Source organism: Caretta caretta, chromosome 12, assembly GCF_965140235.1.
Source record: "Caretta caretta isolate rCarCar2 chromosome 12, rCarCar1.hap1, whole genome shotgun sequence".
In the NCBI taxonomy this organism is placed as follows: Eukaryota; Metazoa; Chordata; order Testudines; family Cheloniidae; genus Caretta; species Caretta caretta.
In genome coordinates, this window is record NC_134217.1 from 23,548,144 (window position 1) to 23,571,519 (window position 23,376).

The 23,376-nt window shown below is 42.9% G+C and overlaps 1 protein-coding gene across 3 annotated transcripts in view; it reads left to right on the top strand.

Moving 5' to 3' along the window:
• TDRD12 (tudor domain containing 12) overlaps positions 1-23,376 on the top strand; it is a 120,578-nt gene that overhangs the window by 66,535 nt on the left and 30,667 nt on the right. For 2 of the 3 annotated variants that reach the window (XM_075118409.1, XM_048816635.2), the window contains exons 20-26: positions 1,647-1,786; positions 1,917-2,137; positions 3,063-3,162; positions 10,473-10,660; positions 11,181-11,391; positions 12,841-12,933; positions 16,364-16,536. In XM_075118409.1, coding sequence (XP_074974510.1) covers positions 1,647-1,786; positions 1,917-2,137; positions 3,063-3,162; positions 10,473-10,660; positions 11,181-11,391; positions 12,841-12,933; positions 16,364-16,536 — 1,126 coding nt within the window. Of the gene's footprint in view, positions 1-1,646; positions 1,787-1,916; positions 2,138-3,062; positions 3,163-10,472; positions 10,661-11,180; positions 11,392-12,840; positions 12,934-16,363; positions 16,537-17,150; positions 18,339-23,376 lie in introns of those variants that run through there. The other variant, XM_075118410.1, reaches the window with a different exon arrangement.

Sequence of the window (23,376 nt, forward strand, 5' to 3'; positions counted from 1 at the left end):
TCTAATGGAATGGTGAACCCTCATACTGATAGACTGTAGTTGCATCATGTCTCAGGATGAGTGGCAGATACATAAGTCACCATTTCAGATGATAACATCTGTGTGGGACGTATCTCAGGTGAATCTTTTTGCCTTTCAATCCAACGAAAAGATTACCAGCTCTTGTTCCAGGCGCTGAGAGAAACATCTCTCACAGATGCCTTCTCCTTTTCATTGTAGTATCTTTTTCATAACTTCCTCTTTACTCACTTTTTGCTTGAATTGTGAGGAAGATCTATGCTAACAAGGATAGAATAATTGTCAATGCTCAGTGCTGACTTTGGAAACCTTTTTTTCCATAACAGTTAAAGATGTCTTTTAGGATCTGATAAATTGGAAAATGAGTCATGAAAATGCCGGTTTTTCTCAACCTCCTTCAGGAGCTCCCTCTTCAATATTTGGGTGTCAAAAGATGGAGCCTAGCTGCACAGTATTTGAGATGTTGTATAATTTGGTTAATCACCAGAAGTTGATGCCATTATTTTTAATACCTAGGAAGAAGTCTACCATGTACCAGCTTATGTACCAACTGACTTGGGAAGCTTTCTTTCGTTGGTGTATAGTAGACCTTACAGCATAAATAACCTATATCTCCTGTCTGTTAATTCCCTCTGGCAGCATTTGAAAGACCTCAATGCAAGCCACTTCCACATTCAGTTTTCACTTCACGGATATGAGTTTAGAGTTTAGTTTATTGTACTTTGTACATATATGTTTCCTGTTTCCTTAAGACAGTTTCTCTTTTGAGGTCCTCTTTGTGAACTCCCCTGGAACAATGGATCCCATGGGTCTGTGCTTTATTTTGGGCTAAACTGTTTTTGTAATTACTGTGCTGTAAATTTGGAGGAAATGTGTTGAAGTTCAAAAAAATCAAGCTGAAAAACTGCTGCTTCAGATTGATTTTTTGCAATGTTGTTGTAGCAGTGTTTTGTCCCAGGATATTGGAAGGACAAGCTGGGTGGGTGAGGTAAAAGGTTGGTCCAATAAAAGATATTACTTCACCCACCTTGTTGTTTCTAATTGAGACACCTTTTCTGGGGATGCAGAAGGGTTAAACCCTGGGCATTGTTCAGCACCTCTGGTATTGGATTATCTATTGTATTTTATTGAAGCTGTTCTGTAAATGTCTTCATGAAGATCTGTTTGTCATCCATTTTACTTTATATGATTTCTGCTCTTAGATCATTTGTTGCAAACAGCATGATACAGTGACCTCTTCCTCCTCCTCCTCATTACTATTCTTTTATATAAGTTCAGGGTAAGGAATTGGTCTGTTGAATGGAAAAAGAGAAGACACATCTTAACATACTAAAATTACCTGTGATAAAAATTTGTCACCTCTTCCTCTATCCTGTGTTCTTATTTTTTGGTGTGTGTAAAGTTTCTTGACTGAGAGCAAAGGGTTTAAGTAATACCTGTTGTAAGAATGTTTATGGAAGACAGGAAAACCTTTTACCTTCAGATTCTTGAAAACTAGTCATAACATAGAGGATGAAGGAGAGAACAGCTATAACAAACACAATTACTATTAAGTAATGTGCCTTTTTCTGTAATATTTTATAGTACTTATGCATGATGTGTATATTTCAAATTTTTTTCTTTTACAGTTTTAACTGATGACTGCATGCCGTCCTTGGGAATTACTGATGCAACTTGTGTGGTTCATTTTAGTTTTCCTGCTTCTCCAAGAGTCTTTGGTGTGCGCTTACACAGCATGTCTGATAACTTCCAGAATGTACTAGAACAGGTTTGAGTGGCTTTTAGTGGGCATTTTACTTTTGCTGGCTAGCATTCATTTATTAACAGTAACATTTTGCCACATGACTATTGAAGAACTTCTAAAGCCTAAAAATAAATTTCTTCCACTTTTGCTGAAGGGTTCCTCTGTAGAGCAAGTATATACAAAGGCAAAATCAATCTTATTGCTGACAGAAAGAAATGGATGCCATGCAGTTGGTGTACTGCGTTATTTAGAACACACAGAAGCTAAAATTCCACCGGAACTGTGTGACTTTACAGCGGGGGTGCTTGAGGCTAAAGAAGATATGAAACTTGCAAGGCCTCTTTGTCAGTACCTTAAAAGATCTGGTGTTTGCAAGTAAGAAAATATCAAGTTTATGCTAACAAGTTTACTTAATGTCTTCTGCTTTGAATGACTGTTACTAGTTGTTTGATAATAATTCCCTTTGGAGAATTGTATTCAGGTTAGATTTGCAGTCATGGTTCTTTTGCTTCCATCTGGTGATCAGCATTCTGTCATATTTAACAGTAAAAAGTGTTCATGTGCCTCCACGGCACAGCAGATATCTTTGGAAGTTATAACATTACTTCCCTGCCTGCCAACTAGTTTTCCTCTGATAGTGAAGGGGTTGTGTAATAAATCTATTTTCCTTCTGGAAAATAACTGTTAAAATGTTGGTGGTTAGCTCATTGAAGAGCAAAGAACTGGTGGATTCTTTCATTACAGCCCTTTGTGATATTTTTCTTGTAGTAATGATCAGTATTATTGATTTTTAAAAATAGTTAAGTCTGAGAGTACATTTGTGATGACTAATCAACACCAGTAATTCTTCAGTCTTTGCTAAAATGACCCCTTCAAGTAAATTGAACTTTTGAAAATTTTTATCTTCTCTCTTGCTTTGGTGGATTGAGGAGAGGTTCAATGTGCATGCACATTAATGGATTAATATGTAGTGCCTATTGCAGTTGGGTCATATCACAAATCAGATAGTAAAAATAAATAACCCTCAGTAGTGAGTTTTCATTTTAGTGCTTGTTTTTTCTGCTGCTGTTGAGTTCCACATCACATTTCTGAAATCTCTACTCGTCGTCTCCCCCCCCCCCCGCCCCAAGTTTGTTGTTCCTCATATTTCTTGGTAAGCTTCTGTCTCAGTTATGGTTTTTACAAAATTTTAGAGTTTTTAAACTTTCCTGAAATGGTGGTCTAAACTATTTCAGTATACTACCTTTTGAGTTCTCGATCTTGTTCTTTAAACTGTTTTTCTTATAATGTGAATATGCAGGGATATGAGAATATGTCCAGATCGTCATCGAGTTCACTTACAAATAGACTTACCCCAAAAGATGTCAGATAACACTATACCAATGGCTGGATGTGTCACAGTAAGTTATTAGAATTTATCTTGTTTAACTCTGACAGTACTCAGGTTTGATGGCTAGTTGGCACTCTTATGATTTGACAATTAACAGCATCAACAGAATAACATGTATATTTGGTCCCTTGTGCGTTCTATCCCCCATAGCTCTCCTTTCTGTCCTAATTTCTTTCTTTAGCTCAGGGAAGTGAACAGGTGGTCTTGACTGCTGCTGTTCACAACAATATTCACAGAAGAAAAAGAAGGGCAAAAAATGCTCTCAATTCCAGTGACTGCTTAAGCCCACAGTAATAACCCTCATCTGTTTGTGGTGGATGGCGTGTCCTGCTCACCTGAAGGGTTTGCAGTAGAGGTAAGCAGTGTGACAGTCTTAGGCCAGGTCTGTGCCCAAAAGTTAAATTGATCCAGCTGTATTGCTCGGGTGTGTTAAAAAATCCCCCTCCCCCCCAATGTATTTAAAACAACCTAACCCCCAGGGTAGACTGTGCAAAGTCGATGGAAGAATTCTTCTGTCAGCATTGCTACTGCATCTCAGGGAGGTGGACGAACTATGCTGGTGGGAGTACCCCTCCGTTCACTGTAGTGAGTGTCTGTATTCAAGTGGTACAGTAGCACAGCTGCTGTGCTGCAGCTGTAGCATTTCAAGTGTAGACAAGCCCTTAGTCTGAAGTGAAGGTGGGTCTTGTGAGCATCCTCAAAGTTCACCTGTGGCTTTTATTATCAATGAAGGGGTCTGCAATGAGAAAAATAAAGATTCGGACCTCCTGTGTTGAGGCCATTCTATTTTAGGCCTTTTAGAAAATGAGGCCTCATTCCTAACCCATTGGATAAAGGAAACAGGAGTCCTATAAAGGACTGCCGATGCTGTATTACTACTGTGGGGTTTTTTTTTTCCATTTCTACCTTTTAGCCATTATTCAAACTATGTGCTTGGTGGAGCTCTTTACACGTCAGCATTCTTTTGAATAAGGAACTTAATTCTTCATTGCCATTGTCGTATTAGTTTGTGCCAGAATCTGGGCTTGCTGCACTAAAATAGCCTCAGCTTTCCAAACCAGAAATTAAGTTCAGTGGGGGAGATTGTGCTTGTTGCTGGATGAAAAGAAGCTATTACTGTAATTGAAACAGTTAATGTGATTATTCATGGATACAAGATGGTCACTCCAAGTAAGCTAAGGAAATTGTACCACATCTTGGAGAAATAGAGAAATTATGGGGTCACTCCCATTAGCTGTCCCCAGCACAGCACCTCTAAAGACCCATTAGACAGGAAGGTGGACCAGACTTCTAAAACCAGACTTCTGAGTTTTATTATCCATCTTGACATACGTGTGTCCAGGACCATATCAGAGTAGATGGCAGATATTCCCCCAATACAGTAGCTAGAAATCCCCAAAAGGACTTCAAACCAGTAATCCTCCAGGGTTCTGACATTTGGAAGGTCTTCTCAAAGTCGGATTTGGTGGCATGCCTCATCCTAAAAATGAGGTTCCCAGCCTTGCTTAGATGAGGCCCTGTGGGAGACTACTGAAAATAAAAATTCTTCTTTAAATGTACATGAGCTTGGAATCTTTTCTGAGTTGCCGTCTATCTGAGCTGCACATATGCCCTGTTCCATTTCATGCTCCTGTGTGAGGGCATAAAGGGCAGAGCAGCTGTGCCACTCTGTCAGGAAAAAGATGGGGAAGAGCCCCTTTACAGTGGTGTGAGGCACTTGGCACCAAATGCCATCAGGGTGGATATAAATCCCCAGGATTTAAACCCTGTCCATCATGCAGTGGTCTTATGGCCTTAGATGATAGGTACAGCAGATAGATGCCTATTCTTCCTCAAGTAGGACAATCCCTGATAAGTGCTCAATCTGCCATTGCTTTTTGCTCCAGAAAATGGGCATACGTGAGTCTCAGATTATATCTACGTGAGCGGTCCATAAAAGTCGCATCCAAACCTGAAGAGACATCAGGATCTTCTGCTTTGAATGACTGTTACTAGTTATTTGATAATAATTCCCTTTGGAGAATTGTATTCAGGTTAGATTTGCAATCATGGTTCTTTTGCTTCCGTCTGATGATAAGTATTCTATCATATTTAACGGTAAAAAGTTACTCCCAGCACTAGACTTGCAGCTAATGGCACTGATTTTCCTGGAGGTAAACTTCACCTTGCCAACTCCCAGTCACTCCTCCTTCCCTACATCATCAGGAACTGTAGCATGTGTCTAAGAAGAGGCTCTAGTGGCCAGACCCCCATGCCAGAGATGGAGGAAGCCCCTTGTGGTGGTGCAGATGAACACCAACTACCTTCTCTACCTAAGGGGTCTTCGTATTCTCCTGATGAAGCACTCACTTTGGCCCTGACATCAACCATATATCATTTTAAGACCTTCCAGGACTTGCTGACAAAGATAGACAAAACCTGGAACATCCAGACGATGGTGAACCATGAGAAAATTTGACATCCTCAGTGCTATCAAGAATTTTTCTCCAGTTAATGAGGGGTATAATGGACCTAGTGAAGGGGACTGTGGCACTCTCTAGCCTTATTCCCCTCCAGCCCACAGCCAGTAGAGAAGCACTACCAAGTATCCCCTATAGTCTTGAACAATTTTAGGCACATCTGACCTCAGGATCTTTAGTAGTATCCAGTAAAAGACCAGGTCCTGCAAAAGGATCAGAAAGGCAAGGACTTCCAAAATTGGGCCTTTTCAGTCAAAAGGCTTAGAACTAATTGGGTTATGGCTCTGTACTTTACAGGACAGATTTACACATTGACATCTATCTGGTCCACAGGAAGTACATGAGATTCTTTTTTGAATGGTTAAACACATTTTTTCCACTCAGGGATATTTGTGCATCCCGTGTGCTGGAGCTGAAGAGTTTTCGCAGCATTACCTGTCAGGGCAGTGCATGCATCCTGACATCCTTCTGAGGTGATATTGGGGCAGTGCCTCCCCAACTCTCTATTTTATTCTCATTACCCATGGCCTGAGTCTGAGCTCCCCCTGAAGTTTTCCTCATGGGTTTTTTGTGCATAGTCTGTCAGTTTAGCGTTCTACATGGTTGGCAAATAGTTAGTACACTTTTGGTTTTTTAGTTCTTATTTTTTACTGTATGTTATTATATAGTTAATTTTGGTGTTATGCATTGGTGGCATGCAGCACTTGCTGAGCTTTAAGTACTGAGCATTGTGTGGGGTGTCCATCCCGAATAGTGAGTTCCATATGTGCTGCCTTTTTTGTCTTGATGAGGGACACATTGAGAGGTTCAATGACTGCCCCTCTTTCAAGAAAAGAAAGCAGATTTCCAGAGACCTGCACCTTAAACATCACCTGGGGAGAAGGCAATGAGTCCTGCCTCGACTTCTGGGCCCTAGAGTAAACACTTTGATCCCCGCCTGTCTGCAGACAGTAAGTGTGGCTGTGGTTGTCTCTAATACACTCCCCCTGGAATTGGACTCTTCACCAGAGAGAGAGAGGTTGGTTTTCCTCTCCAGGGCTTCCCTGAAAAAGGGGACACAGGACAAACCGGTATGTCTTGTCCAGTATAATTGCTGGTTAGATCAATGCATGTTGTATGCAGTAATAATGAGCATTCCTATCCATAGAAATGACTACTAATTTGCTGTTTTTTCCTCCATTCCATAACATGGGAGGCATTTTTGAATGGTAAACATTAAGAGAATTCCTCCTCTTCTTCAATAAAAGGACTCAGAACATCACTGAGACTCTTCAGGTACCAAGGGTAGAGCTGAGCTGTCAACCCATGTTTCCCCATTATGGTGGCAGGAGGATCTGTGCCATACTGTTGTTTTCAGTACTGTTTTCAGGATAGCTGTTGGTTCCCCTTAGAATGGATGCTGTTTTGGGGCAGACATTATTGGTGTTGCCAACCCTGTAAGCTTAAAATGCAGCTAAGGTTTGCTTTACCTCTCCATTCCAAACTCTCTTGTGGTACAGGAGCCCATTGCATTGTCTCCTATGTTACCGGGTCTGTCTGTCTGTCTTAGTTCTGATGAGACTGTTAGTGGTATAGATGTTGCTTCCAGACAAGAAGTATTGTAGGGGTTTACGGCTTCTCAGGCACTTTCTTTGGCATTGGTATACAGTGTGACGGCACTGGTACATTCTTTTGCCTCTGTCTCAGCACCAACAGCCTTGGTACTGGGACTCCAGTTGGGTACTGACTCCAACTTATACCATGGCACTGAGTATGAGAGGTAATTCCTGACACCGGTTAATGATGGTGTGCCATCGGTGTCTTGGGACTGTTTGAGGTACTGATTACTACACCTGCTTTGGTACCGATGGTGGCCTCTTCACAATAGGCTGCAGCTAAATTAGATTGCTGAGTGACCCCAGCAGGCTTTGTGCCCCTGATGCTTGCTCGTTATTGAGATGACTCTTTGCAGTCTGGCTCAAAGTCCTCTACTATCTCACTATTTCCTACTAGACTCAGTTGATCTAGCAAGTCTGCTAGACTGCCTGCAGAAGGAGAGCATCGGGCTTGGGTCTGATAATGCAGCAGAGACAGATAGTCATGGCACAGTGCTTGTTGGTCCCCCATGCTCTACTCTTTGGCCATTTTGGAGCTCTTGGGGTATTTCCTGTTCTTCTAGGTTTCAGTCATAGGCTCAGTCTAGGAGAAGGTCTCCAGAGTGTTCAGTAGAGCAGCTTCCAGTGCTACCTAGATTGGAAATATGAAGAGATGTTCCCCCTGAGAAGCTAATGGTGCAGGAGGAGCCTGGGCCCAAGGAACCAGTTTCATCACAGGAGGATCCATATACTTCTGCTAACCTTTGTTTCTTCTTCCCTGATTACTCAATGATTCTGGACTCTTCTCTAATTCCAGAGGATTTTAAAGTCTCATCAGGAACTTCTGAGAAGAATCACTGTGAATTTTTTCCAGTCCAATGAGTCTCCAGACCCCACCTAGTACCAGCGGAGCCTGTGTCAGTGTCCCCAGGTTTCAAACTTTGCACGGGCTGCAAAAAGCCTAGGCTTGTTAGTGAACCTCATTCCTGTTGTTTCAAGTGCTTGAGTGATGGCCACATTAGAGGCAGGTGCTCTATTTGTCATGGCTTCATCACCAGGATGAAGAAGCTGAGGGAGGAGTGTCTCCGATATATCTTCATGAAGGCTGCCCTTAGACCAATATTTGAACCCCCTTGGTTTTCCAAGGGAAGCTCTTTGAACACTCCTTGCCAAAGTGTTCCTCCAGTGGCAGTATTGGATTCTCTGAGGGGATGCCCGCAGCATCCACATGTACATCACCAAGGTCTAGCACAAGTATATCTCCCCAGAAGGGAGCACTCTCCTATTAGTACTGAAAGGCCCGTGACGGTAGGTACCAATCAGCCTTCACACTCCCAGATGTAAGACTGGACTCCCAGCTGCAGCTCTAGAGCAGGCTGAGCTATCTCTGTTGCCCCTGCTTCAAGCTGCCTCATCCCTGGATGGGGGCCTGGTATTGGATGTATTCTCCCTGGTGCCAGGTGACTTTAAGATGCATTAGGACCCTCTCAGGAGAGCGGCAGCCTCTCTGGACATTCAAATAGAGCTTGTGGAGGAGAGTACCCAAAATCTCATTAACATTCTTTATCCCTTTGTGGTAGGGAAGGTGGCCCTCCCTGTAAATGATGTCGTTATGCAGTAGGCCGAAACAGTCTGACAGCCCCTTCCTGCATTGCACCAGTGACCAAACAATTGGAATGAAAATACCCGGTTCAGTCTCAGGGGGTTGTTTTATTTACATCCCACCCTGGAATCATTAGTTGTGGCCATGCTGAAAGAGAAGAGCCATCAGGGTCAGGCTAAGGCTTACCCTCTCAGAAAAAGATGCCAAAAAACTCAAGCTTTTTGACAGAAAAACTTATCCTGCAGCAAGTTTACGATTTTATGTTGCCAGTCAACACACTTTATTGTCCAGATATGATTTCTCAAATGAGGAGGACAGATCCCAGTTTGCCAGCAAGTGGCCTGAAGCTTCCAGAGAGCAATTCCAATTACTTGTCAGTGTGGGCTGCCTCATCTCTTTCGTAGTCCTACAGGCTTTTATGGACTTGATGGACTTTTCAGCCAGGTCTATGGTGACAGTAATAATGTGCTTTTCCTCCTGGTTACAGTCTTCAGGTATTCCTGTGGGAGGTGCAACACACAATTGAGGACTTTCCTTTTGATTGTTGTGCCTTGGTTTCATCCAAAATGGATGAGACTTTGCACACCCTAAAGGACTTGAGACTAGTTTCAAAGTCTTTGGGCCTCCAACCTCTGGCCATAATATTGTCCTCAATGTCAACCTAGACAGCAGTATGATCCCTTTCATTAGGCTGACCAATCTAGGCATGCCCAGGGCAGCAATTTTTACTTTATGTTGAAGACAGTATGCTACCCAGCCTGGGACTTACTGACCCTTTCCCACCTTTCTGGGACAGGTTATACCATATCCTACATGTGTGGCAGTCCATCACCTCAGAGAAATGGGCACTTAGCATGGTGGAATCAGGATATACCCTGCACTTCCTTTCTATCTTCCCCCCCTCCTCCCACCCATCACAGTCCTTCAGGGGCCCTTTTCATGAGTCTTTGCTAAGACAATAAGTGAAAACTCTACGTTCTTAGGGAGCCATAAAAGAAGCTCTCTATTCATTGGGACAGGGGTTTTCCGTCCTAATATTCTCTAATGCACAAGGCCAGAGGGGGCCTCCATCCCATCCTAGACCTTCAGAATTTCAATAGATATCCAAAAAGTAGTTCTGTAGTGTGTCTGACTACTATTATCCCTTCACTAGATACAAGAGATTGGTTTCCTTCCCTTGACTTAAAGGATTCATATACCATGTGGCAATTCATCCTACCCACAGTACATTAATGAGGTTTGTTGTAGAAGACCAGTTCACTGTCCTGCCATGCAGCTTGTCATCCGCAGACAGGGTGTTTACCAAGTGCCCAGCAATGTATATCCTAATCCTGCCATTGACTCAACTCTGTGGGAGAGGAATCACGACTAGGATTAAGCTGAACTGTCTGGATTGCCTGTTCAGTTTAACACCTCAACCAACATGGGTGCAATTCAGTTCTTGGCCTCTGTACAAACATGGAATATACTATGAACAGATAGTGTGGTATTGGCTCTTGCAATATGAACACCTAGATGTCTGTTAGAAACTGAATTGAGTCCCAGTTTGTAATATTCCTTTTCATGTAGGCTACTATTATTCTGATCTGTGCTGGAATGAATCAGTGGATTTAGCTGTAAAAGGCTGTGTAGCTCAGTAATTTAATCTCATGAGTTGTCTTTTTTTTTTTTTTAACACTTTCAGATAGTACCTCTCCACATTGTGGATGCAACAAACTACTTCGGTCGCATAATAGATAAACAAAAGGACCAATATGCAATTCTTGCTGGAGAGATGATTGAGTATTTTAAGAAAGCTAGGAATAAAGTGTGCGTTGAAATGGTGGAGAAACTAGCACTGTATGGATTACACAAAGATGGTCTTTTTCACAGGTAGGATACTCAGATTGATTTGAAAAGAAGGATTTTTAAAGAATAAAATTTCTGGATATTTTAAAGTACTTTATATTGAATATTTGTATATACCTGAAAAAGCTCAATATTAGTATTCAGAGGACTGTAAGAGACCATTATTAACCAGAATCCATGTAGTATAATCGTTTAGTATAGTTAATGCACACAATATGTCTCAATAGGTCGTATCTAGAGTAGTTGTGGCTGTGTCAGTCCCAGGGTATTAAGAGACAAGGTGAAGAGCTCTATGTGGCTCAAAAGCTTGTGTGTCACCCACAGAAGTTGGTCTAATAAAATAATATTTCACCCTACTTGTCTCTCAATTAGGTAGCTCATATTTTCATTTACTATTATATTACGTTACATTTTCATAAATGTTAAGCAAAACCCAATAGATTAAGATTGTATTTATCATTTCATTTTTTGTAACTCTGGTACTGTATTGTATTTAATTTGGAAAACGAAAATTAAATTTTCACTTCTTCTTTTCTCCCTTAAGGGTTCAAGTGTTGGAGATACCCCCAAAAAAAGAAAATAGTTTCTTCTGTAATGTTACTATCAGGTATATAGATGAAGGCAGAACTGGTCAAGTTCAAGTTCATCAGCTGTTTTACTTACCTACAAGATTTCGAATTTTGCCACCACAGGCTGTGGAATTTATTGTTTGTAGGGTGAAACCTATTGATAATGAAATTGAATGGAACCCTAAGGTAATCTTTCTTTAATATAGTATGTCTCTCTTTTTTATCTCAAGTTCAGAAAACTTATTTCTGAATCACTTAAATTGAGCCAATATTTTTGGTAGTGTAGTGAGGCAAGACTCACTGGTGTGGCGACTCCTGCTGGTCGTTTTGGGAATTAGCTCTCCAGCATATGGAGCCCCTCCTCCGGGCCGGTGTCTCGCCTGCCGCTGGCCCTCGTGTCCCTCCCGGACCCCGGTTACCCTTTACCTTGGGGTGCTGCTCCAGGCTGTGCACCCCCACTCTGGGTCTCCCCTCCCTGGGGAACCCCCAACCCTCTATCCCCACCTTGCCTCAGTGGCTACTGCCAGTCATCATCTAGCCCCTGCTCACACTGGGGCAGACTGCAGTCTGTAAACCACTCATCAATGGCAAGGCGGGTTTGGACCAGCTGCCTCTGCCTATCTTTGGGCTGCACCTCCCAGCCCCAGTACCTGCATAGACCTCTATCAACGCCTACGGCTGGGGACTTGCCAGTCTGGAGCTCCCCAGCTCCTCCTCCCTTTCCCCAGCACTGCTCTATCTCAAGTACCCTTCTTTCCTAGGCAGCCAGGTCCTCTCTAAGAGCTAGAGAGAGACTGACTGAGCTCCTTGCTCATAACCCTTTTATAGGGCCAGCTGTGGCCAGATTGGGGCAGGGCCCCAGCTGTGGCTGCTTCCCCAGTCAGCCTAGCCTTTTCTCTCATCCCTAGTCCTCTCCAAGGGCTGGCTTTTAACCCCTTCTGAGCCGGAGCAGGGTGACCGCCCTGCTACAGGTAGTTTATGCTTCATAGTTAATCCTTAATTTTTTAGAAATTGGTGTTGTAAGTAAATTTTATTAATTATTTTAAAAGATCTTCCATTACTGAAAGATTTAATATTCCTGTGCCTTTAGAAAGGACATAACCTATTTCATAACTGCTACTTTAATCATAATTGCCCACAAAGTGGGTAAATGCTTGGTGCTGTTTCTTTGGGGAGTAAGCTTCTGAGAGCCCTTCTCAGAATCCAGTACAATCCTTTTTACCCCCTTTCTCTTGAAAACTTTCCACCATTCTTCCACCAATGCAGAAGGCTAGTTGTGGCCTCTTCCAACACCAGTCATCACTGCTCCTTGGGTCTGCCAGGAGCAATTGGAGATACAGCTTCCGATACCCTTGTCTCATACTTGTATTTTTCCCCATGTTGTAGTAAAACATAATTCACTAGACTTCTAGGCCAGCCCCATTAATCATACAATATTAATACAATCTGTAATTTTGCAATGTACATCTTTTTATAGTTTGTATGTGGTTTTCTCCAAAACTGCTGGTACTATTTGATAAATGCCCTAATTTCATTGTTAATTATAATTTAGTAACCTTCTAAGCTTAAAATAGATACAAAATCTGTATTTGATTTAAGATGTACTTTAAATACTATCAGAGTTGTTTTTATTAGGTTACTAGATATATTCATCACAAAATTAGAGGAAAACTTCATGAAGCAAAAATAGTGCTTGCCTTGGGAAATACAATTTGGGTTGATCCAATGGTAAGTATTAAATATAAATATCACTATTGGAGAATATTTATCTAAATTCCTTATAAATGCCCAGTAAATGTTTTTTCTCTTTGCTCTCTTTTTATTGATATTTATGTATATATATTTGTGAATGTGTATGTAAATATACTGAGAGAGAAAATACATGATGGTATGGTGTAAGATTTTGGATAACGGCATAATGCACTATTGGCAAAGCTGCAAATAGATTACACAGGTCATCCCAAATGAATGCCAATAGAACATTAATTCTAGGGCTGCTAAGCTCCCTGGGTTTGGGTAATAATTGGTCGCTGTTCTAGCTCTGGTTTACTCAGGCATACTCCTCAGTTGCAGACTCTGTGTCTGATACATGTCTTGGCTATATAACCCCACAGTCCAGCTGACTTGACCTTGAACCCAGTGTCTCGATCCTCTTGACCTTACGAGTTGCTTAGATCTGTTCCATCTAGAGCAGGGTGAGCTCTGGTGCCCCTAGTTATAAACTTCAGGGATTATGTGACAGTTAAAGTAAGGAACAAACAGGCTTTGTAAAGAAACGTTTTTAAATAAACAGGTTTCAGAGGAACAGCTGTGTTAGTCTGTATTCGCAAAAAGAAAAGGAGTACTTGTGGCACCTTAGAGACTAACCAATTTATTTGAGCATGAGCTTTCGTGAGCTACAGCTCACTTCATCAGATGTATACCGTGGAAACTGCAGCAGACTTTATATACACACAGAGAATATGAAACAATACCTCCTCCCACCTCACTGTCCTGCTGGTAATAGCTTATCTAAAGTGATCAACAGGTGGGCCATTTCCAGCACAAAGCCAGGTTTTCTCACCCTCCACCCCCCCACACAAATTCACTCTCCTGCTGGTGCTAGCCCATCCAAAGTGACAACTCTTTACATAATCAAGTCGGGCTATTTCCTGCATAGATCCAGGTTTTCTCACATCCCCCCCACCCCCATACACACACAAACTCACTCTCCTGCTGGTAATAGCTCATCTAAACTGACCACTCTCCAAGTTTAAATCCAAGTTAAACCAGAACATCTGGGGGAGGGGGGGTAGGAAAAAACAAGAGGAAACAGGCTACCTTGCATAATGACTTAGCCACTCCCAGTCTCTATTTAAGCCTAAATTAATAGTATCCAATTTGCAAATGAATTCCAATTCAGCAGTTTCTCGCTGGAGTCTGGATTTGAAGTTTTTTTGTTTTAAGATAGCGACCTTCATGTCTGTGATTGCGTGACCAGAGAGATTGAAGTGTTCTCCGACTGGTTTATGAATGTTATAATTCTTGACATCTGATTTGTGTCCATTTATTCTTTTACGTAGAGACTGTCCAGTTTGACCAATGTACATGGCAGAGGGGCATTGCTGGCACATGATGGCATATATCACATTGGTGGATGTGCAGGTGAACGAGCCTCTGATAGTGTGGCTGATGTTATTAGGCCCTGTGATGGTGTCCCCTGAATAGATATGTGGGCACAATTGGCAATGGGCTTTGTTGCAAGGATAAGTTCCTGGGTTAGTGGTTCTGTTGTGTGGTATGTGGTTGTTGGTGAGTATTTGCTTCAGGTTGCGGGGCTGTCTGTAGGCAAGGACTGGCCTGTCTCCCAAGACTTGTGAGAGTGTTGGGTCATCCTTTAGGATAGGTTGTAGATCCTTAATAATGCGTTGGAGGGGTTTTAGTTGGGGGCTGAAGGTGACCGCTAGTGGCGTTCTGTTATTTTCTTTGTTAGGCCTGTCCTGTAGTAGGTAACTTCTGGGAACTCTTCTGGCTCTAGCAATCTGTTTCTTTACTTCTGCAGGTGGGTATTGTAGTTGTAAGAAAGCTTGACAGAGATCTTGTAGGTGTTTGTCTCTGTCTGAGGGGTTGGAGCAGATGCGGTTGCCCGACTTGATTATGTAAAGAGTTGTCACTTTGGATGGGCTAGCACCAGCAGGAGAGTGAATTTGTGTGGGGGGGTGGAGGGTGAGAAAACCTGGCTTTGTGCTGGAAATGGCCCACCTGTTGATCACTTTAGATAAGCTATTACCAGCAGGACAGTGGGGTGGGAGGAGGTATTGTTTCATATTCTCTGTGTGTATATAAAGTCTGCTGCAGTTTCCACGGTATACATCTGATGAAGTGAGCTGTAGCTCACGAAAGCTCATGCTCAAATAAATTGGTTAGTCTCTAAGGTGCCACAAGTACTCCTTTTCTTTTTTTTAAATAAACACAGATTTAAAAAGCATACAAGAGTGATAGATCTATTTAAAAAAATGTTTGTTTACCTTCCTCTTCTTCCTCACTACTCCTAACAGTCTATTGGGTCCAAGGTCTGTTCATGTTCAGGCGTTCAAGTCCCTCTTGCTGCTTGCAGGGATTGGCTCCTTTTACACACACAACCCCTACCATGCTGGGTTCACGTACACAGTTCCCATTATTTCAGAGGGAGTGGTAAAGCTCATAAGTTATTATAAAGTCAGTAGTCCGTGGCAACCTTCGCTTACTCTTCCTGTGCATTCTGCATAAGGTAAGAAATACCCCCTCTTCTGGCCTTACTATACATCTTGATGGGCTACATAATCTGGCTCTCAACACAGACACAAAGTACGGTAATATGGAAAGTGGAGGTTCTAATCCACAAAGCAGGTTTGCAATCTTAAATGATACAAAACAAAATTAAACTTTATAAATAGACACAGACATTTTCCCCAAACTGTCAGACTATGTGCACACAATGAAAATATGATCCCTATCACAAAGAGTGTACAGGTGTGCGTGTGTGTGTGTGTAACACACACAACTATATTAAAAGAACTTTAAGGTTTCAGAGGCAAGCACTGAGAAGGTAGGAAATGCCATACTCTCAAACGTTCTTTGTGAGTATGCATTATAATATATTCTTTAATTATGTGATCACATACTGCTTTTTTTTTCCAGAGGACTCCTTCCTTCAGTGTACTCACTTTGGTATTTTGTTTTATTTTCATTGTTTAATGTATATGGCCCCATGCCTTACTTACTGCACACAATTCAAACCTTGCAATGAAGACAGACTTATCAATTTCCTGATGGGCTTTTCTGTGGAACTCATCACTGTGGTATTTTGAGTTCTTCATAAACATTAATCTTTACGACCCTTCCTTCTCTGTGGTTCTGGAAGTTGCTCTAATTGATGGAATTGTATGGTACCATAACACTGTTCATCATTACACTCTCATAGTAGAGAAGAAGTTACTGCAAAACATTAAAGTAGGTAATTCTTCCATTTAACTAGAGATAAATTAGTTATGTGTGTATTCATATGTATAGATACACATGTGATATGTATACACATGTGCCTTATGTTTTAGTTTTTAAGTTAATAGACAAGTTAGAGAGAGAATGATTTTCTTATGAGAACTGTTGTATTTACATCGTATATTTTCTTTAATTTAAGGTCCGGGTCACCAAGCTTTCAGATTTGAAGACTTCTATCAATGAATATAATATTCGATCTGAGATTTTGTCTATGGGTATGGGAACTGACAATCCAGAACATATAAAACAACTTCAAAAGTTGTGTAAACATGCAAAAATGTTAGCTCTTGAGGAGAAAACCTTGCAAACTTTGTAAGTGATTACTTTTGATTTTCCATGCTTGATTTCTTCTTTTAATGAATGCTGGTTTTGGTCTGCAAAGAGTTTCTTAATTTGATAAACAGGATATTTATACAGTATGAATACTAGCTGACAACAGTCGACCTTTCACTTGGACATGGTGTCTACTCGATTGGTACCTACAGCATGCTTGCTTTCTCTGAGAGCATTCTCTGGGCTCATATCCAGCATTGCCAAATCACAGAAAAAAATTGTTACTGACCTTCAAATACCTGTAATAGAAATGTCAAAATTCAAATTTTTTGTTTATTGTGATGAGTAGTTCTTAATGAGTAAATACCAAATTTCAATATCCTCCATCAAAAGGGCAGATGAACTGTTAAAATCTGATATAAAGACTGGACTTCTGGGGTGACAAGTGGGAAAAGTCAGTGATCAAATACACTGCGTTCAGGGTATGACTATACAGCACACTAAGCTTGGGTCTGTGAAACAGACTCGGTGTTTCCAAGTGCAAACGCTTGAGCATGCACACTGCATTGGAAACCTGGACCTTGCAACTGTGCGCTATGCAGACCTGAATCACAAGTTCAGCTTCAGGGGTTATATACTCTTTTGTATCCCAGGTTTCCTAGTGCCCTTGCCAGCTGAAGCCACTGTACGGTATGTTTCATAGTGGAGTATGGCAGAATTTGTCTCCGTGCCCCCAGAAGTTGACCAGAAGTGTTTTGGGTGGTTTATCCTGCAAACACATCCAGCTGAGGTATTTTGTGTCTACATGCTCCCAGCAGCTGGAACCATTAGCATGGATCCTGACCTGGCAGAAGAACTTCACCTCATGCTATCGATACTATTTCAGAAAACAGGCAGAACATCTGCGAGATGCTGGTGGACATTTCAGCAACAGGTTTTGAAGTGCCAAAGACACCTATCAGAGGGCGATACTGATATGCCAGCTACAATCTAGCTGATGCCTGCTCATGCCTGAGATCAGGGCCAAAAGCACAGAATGGTGGGGTCTCATTGTCATGCAGACCTGGGATGACCAACAGTGGGTTCAGAACTTGCTCATGAAGAAGCAGATGTTGCTGGAGGTTTGTGATGAGCTTGTCTCAACTCTCCAGCAGCAGGACTCCCACATGAGGAAGGCCACACAAGTCCAGGTTTGTGTCGCTGTAGCCATTTGGAAGCTGGCTTCTGCAGACTGCTACAGGTCCATGGCTAACGTGTTTGTGTTGGCAAATCAACTGTGGGGGTAGTTGTTGCAGAGATTTGTGAGGTAATCAGGATTGTGATGTACCTGAATGTGATGGGCATTACAAATCTTCCTGAAATAATTGCTGGCTTTGTGACAGTGGGTTTTACAAACTGCGCCAGGGCCATTGCTGGGACTTGTGCCTGTAGTTTGCCCTCTAGAAGGAGGAGCACATGGGAACATAAACTGTAGAGGGTACAACTCTACTATTATAAAGGCACTGGTCAACCATAGAGGCAGATTAATGGACACTAACATGGGATGCATTAGCAGGGTGCATGATGCCAGGGTGTCCTGGAGATCGGGACTTTACTTTCCTGGACACCTGAGACGTTTATTCCCACTGAATGAAGTTATAAATAGTGTCACTGTCTCTCCTGTTGCTCTGGGGAGACCCCACTTGTCTCTTTGTTGCCATGGCTTATGAAACCCTTACCAAAATGTCTGGCAAAAGAAGGTTCAGCTACACACAGTAGCTGTAGGATGGTGATGGTTGTGGAATGTGTATTTAGCAGATTAAAATCCCATTGGCACTGCCTTCAAAACCGTTTGGATGCAATGTAATCAGTACTGTCTGCATTATTGTTGTGTGTTGCATTCTGCAGAATTGTTTGTGAGGACAAGGGGGAACCTTGTCACCGGGGTGGACTCAGGACATTGCTAGATTTCTGAACTGGTGTACACAGCCAGATAGCATAGCTGTCATGACTGGTGCTGGATCCACATGCAACGGAAATCAGGGATGCTCTGTTTGCCCAGGTGATGGGTATGCGTGGTCCCATACATAAGGGGGGACGATATGATATTTGAAATTGTACTGTACATGAGTGTAGGACAGCAATGGGAGGATTTTTGTAAATGTATTGGTATTATGTATTGTGAATTTTGTACACACTTTCAGGAAATGTACAGAAACGTGTTTTGGAATTGATCATTACTGGCCACGTACTGCAACTCACAGCTTATATATTATAGTGACGACAGTTTATAAATTTTTATTATGAAAGTTACTGAGAATGAACATGAGATGACTGGCACTTTTAACATAACATAGATGAAAGTTGCTGTTGTATTCTTGTGTGTGAATTCAACACTACTTTACTTTACACATGTATTTACATGTAGGAACCAGGAAGGCAGACCAGCTGCCATCAAAACGTACATCACAATAAACAAAGTCAGTGCCAAAACAGTCAAAGGTCCATATTGCCAAATTACATGTCTAGCTTTTCCTATATGTCCCCTGTCATAAGAATGACCATACTGGGTCAGACCAATGGTCCATCTAGCCCAGTAATCTATCTTCTAACAGTGGTCTGTGTCAGATGCTTCAGTGGGAGTGACAAACAGGGTAGTTTATTGATTCATCCATTCATCCCCTATCATTCATTCCCAGCTTCTGGCAGCCAGAGGTTTAGTGACACCCATACCATGGTGTTGCATTCTGTATCATCTTGGCTAATAGATATTGCTGGACCTATCCTTCATGAACTTATCTAATTCTTTCTTGAATTCAGTTATAATTTTGGCCTTTACAACATCCCCTCGCAATGAGTTCCACAGATTGATTGTGAGTTGTGTGGAGTACTTAGTTATGTTTGTTTTTAAATCTGCTGCATATTAATTACATTATGTGACACAGCTCTGTCCTTGCCTCCGTGGGTCCCACATTTCCTGGCGGATTTCGCTAGCCTCAGAGGCTCACTGTGACCCTCCACGTAACCCTTCTTTCTCTAGAGACAAGGGTCACAGTCTACTGAGCCATTTTCATCATAAGCCAGCAAGGGAGGTGAGGAGAAGTTATCCTTCCTTGCACAGTCTCTGTTGTCTCCCAGTCTCCATGATTAATCAGGGGGCAGAGGTGGGGGGGGAGCCTGGGCCCACCCTCTACTCCGGGCTCCAGCCCAGGGACCTCAATAGTATCAGCTATGGTAGCTGACCTTTTAGAAACATGACATGTACAATTCTCTGAGCTACTTCCCCCACAGCAGCCCTCACTTCCTCACGCTCCACTTCACCCTTACCTCAGGGCCTTCTTCCTTGTGCCTGATATGGTGTGTACTACTCAGCCTCTCCAACAGCGCAACTTCCCTCCACAGCTCCTGACATGCACACCCACCTGACTGACTGGGAGGCTTTTAACTAGTTTCAACCAGCCCCTGATTGGCTTCAGGTGTCCCAGTCAACCTAGCATTCTCCCTGCCTTCTGGAAAGTTCTTAATTGGCCCTAGGTGTCTTAATTGACTGGAGCAGCTTCCATTTCACTTAACCTGGTACCAGGGATTTGTTTAGCCTGGAGCTAATATATCTATCTACCACTACTTTTCTATAGCCATCTAGCCTTGCCCCGTCGTAATTAGGTGACCCCTGGTTCTTGTGTTATGTGAAGGAGCAAATGACACTTCTTTGAGTAGGTGCAGCTTTGTATTCCACTTAGGTGTGTGCACACCCAGTGCACCAGAGCCAGAGAAATTTGCCTAACAGAATCCATAAAGAGGTGGCGCTCATGCCTGTGGCTGTAGCCCTCCCCTGGCTACATGAGGCAGCGCCACCCCAGACCGACTCAGTTCCTTCTTTTTGCCCATGGCTCAAGTCAGACCTCTGTGTGATCTCAGCCTCTCAACTAGGTTTATTTTTTTCCTCTTGTTGGATATAGTTAGTAACACCCTTAGTATTAGTCAGTGTTAGTTGTAGTAGTTTGTTTCCCTAGGTGATGCCCTCACCGGGGTTTAAACATTGTCCTTCATTGGCAAGGCTCAATCAAGGAGTGTTGCATGATCTGCAGATCATTTAAGAAACTGATTGATTCAAGTGGCTCAGAACCTTCGCCTTAAGCAGCACCTGATTGAACAGGCCATGCGGCCTGCTTTGGTACCGAGGCCCTCATTGCGTCTGAGAGTACCTTCGGGCTCCAAGAGCACTGCCACTTCATGTTTTGGAGCAGATGTCTCTCTGAAGAAACAGAGGAACAGTTGCCTGTCAACTGCACCGAGAAAAAAGTCACATAAGACCAATTGAGACCGCTCCTGGTCTTGGGGTGACTCTTCCGCCTCCCTCAGGAAAAGTGTTGACTGTCACATAGTTGGTGCCAGTGCGCAGGGTGGCATGGGTACCTCTAACCTTTCCCCAGTACTGAATAGGAAGGATAGAATTCCTGTAGCATTGACTCTGGTTCCAGCCCCGGACATCCATTGAGTCTGGTACTGATGAGGAAGATGCTGTTACCAACTTTTTCCACATAGGCAGCAACAGACCTCCTCTACCTTTCTGTCCTGACCTCTTTGTTGCTCCAGGACATTGCCAGGGCTGTGTCAACTATAGCCCCGTCCGTTGAACTAGCTGCTGAACCCTCAGTTCTTTCAGCACCACACTGCACCCCAGTGTTCCCTTTCCACTAATTGTGGAAGTAGGACCGGTACTGGGAACCTTCTCAGCACCACTGCAATCAACACTGCAAATCCTTCATTGGCAGCTTTTCACTGCCCTCCATGTTGGTACCATCAGACACTCATGTACTACTGTTCATTTCAGGACTGGCATGCTCGATACACCTCTATTGGCAGCGCCACTTCCTGCCTCATTCTGGGGGATGGATGAGTCAGACTGCCTACTTGCTCTCTCTGATCCTGCCTCCACCCTTATCTCTGGGATCCTGAGACTTCTCTGCATCTGAGCTTGGGTTGTCATCCTTGTCACCTGATGTACCGGGGTACCACTGAGCCCACCTGTTCCACCAGCATGGGCTCCCATACACTATCCTGCTGAGCCAGGCCCGCAAGCCTCCTCCAGCACATACACAAGTAGGGACACACCCAGCTGCAGAAAGGCACAGACACTGAAATCAGGACTGCACGGGAAGACTTCAGCTGCGGAATTGCCCAGCACTCAAGTGCATACCCCCTCTGGAATGTAAACCCAAAGTTGTCTAGTCTTGCATTTCACAGAGAATTATACAGCCCAAGCTTATGAAATTCACCCTCTTCCTCAGTGTGGAGGAAGGATATGCAGAGCTTTTGCCACCTCCCCCCCCATTATGAATTCCACAGACTGGTTTTAGAGAAAACAAAAACAAGTTTAACTACAAAAGATAGATTTTAAGTGATTGTAAGGGCTAGCAAACAGATCAAAGCAGATTGCCTATTAAATGAAACAAACACGCAAACTAAGCGCAAGATACTAAAGAAATTGGTTACAAGTAGTAATTTCTCACCATAAATGTTGTTTTAGGCAGATTGCAGAGGTTCTTGAAGACAAGCTAGCTGCTCTTGCTTGCAGCTTAAAACTCCAGGTATTTTTCATAGGCCAGACGCCTTTTCCAGCCTGGGCTCAGTTCTTCTTCCCCCCAGTTTGTGTTTTGTTTCTTAGATGTTTCCAGCAGTCATCCTGGGTGGGGATTCAGTGAAGAACAAAAGCTGATTGTCACTCCCATGCTTTAAATGGGTTTTACATATGGTGGGAACCCTTTGTTTTGCCCCCTCCCAGTGGAAAAATACTGGTATTCTATAATGGAGTCTAGTACCAGGTGACGTGATCACATGTGGTGGTAGAATCTCCTTCCTTAGAGGTTTTTAAGGTCAGGCTTGACAAAGCCCTGGCTGGGATGATTTAACTGGGAATTGGTCCTGCTTTGAGCAGGGGGTTGGACTAGATGACCTTCTGGGGTCCCTTCCAACCCTGATATTCTATGATTCTATGACTCAGCAGTGTCAAAGCAGTCATGAGTCAGAGATTGATTGTAAAAGCCCAGGAAAGTTTCTCAGTAAGGTGGGAGATTAGCATCTTCAGAGGTCTTTTGTTCTCCCTAATCGTCCACTGACTTCTTCTCAGCTAGCCAGCCAGCCTAATTGCGTTCTGTCTGGTGGGCGTTCCCCAGGTGCAAACACGTTTGTAGTACAGATGCGTATAGTCAATATTCCTAACTTTAGATACAAAAATGATACATGCATACAAATAGGTTGTGATTTACTGAATGATTATTCTATCTTGCATAAAATACATTATGATTGACACAATCATATAATAATATTACTGTGAGAAATATGGAAAGCAGTGTCACAATCCTCCTGCTCTCCATTGCCAGACTAGCATCAAGGGCCACCGTTGGACCATTACTGGTACCAGGATTGGCACGCATCTTGTGGTTGACACAGAGGTCCCTTGCTGGGCGCCTACTGGCCACCAGTGATCTCCATGGAATCTGTGGGATGCTCTTCGTCACACTCAAAGGCAAGATTGCCAGTCAGGTCTGTGGTGGTGATTGTTGAGCCGTTGCAGCCCTGGCATTGGCAGTCCTTCTCCCTTTGGAGCCTCCAGAGTCATCCTGTCTGGGTCCGTCAGCTGTGGAACAGGATCAGCTTTGGCTCAGTAAAGGGCCTTGTCTTAGTCTCTGCACAATGCTGTGTTGTCTGGCTTATCCTTCCCCTTGGTACTGGAGGATTTTAAAGTATACCAAAACCTTTTGTGGCATGTAGCAGTGTCCCTTGGTATCCAAGGAGAATTCTTGCAGGAGAGCACCCACAAATTGGTGGATGTTTGACAGCTGTCTGCTCCCAGAGGAGTCGCCCTCCCTGTTAATGATGCACTCCTTGAACCAGCTA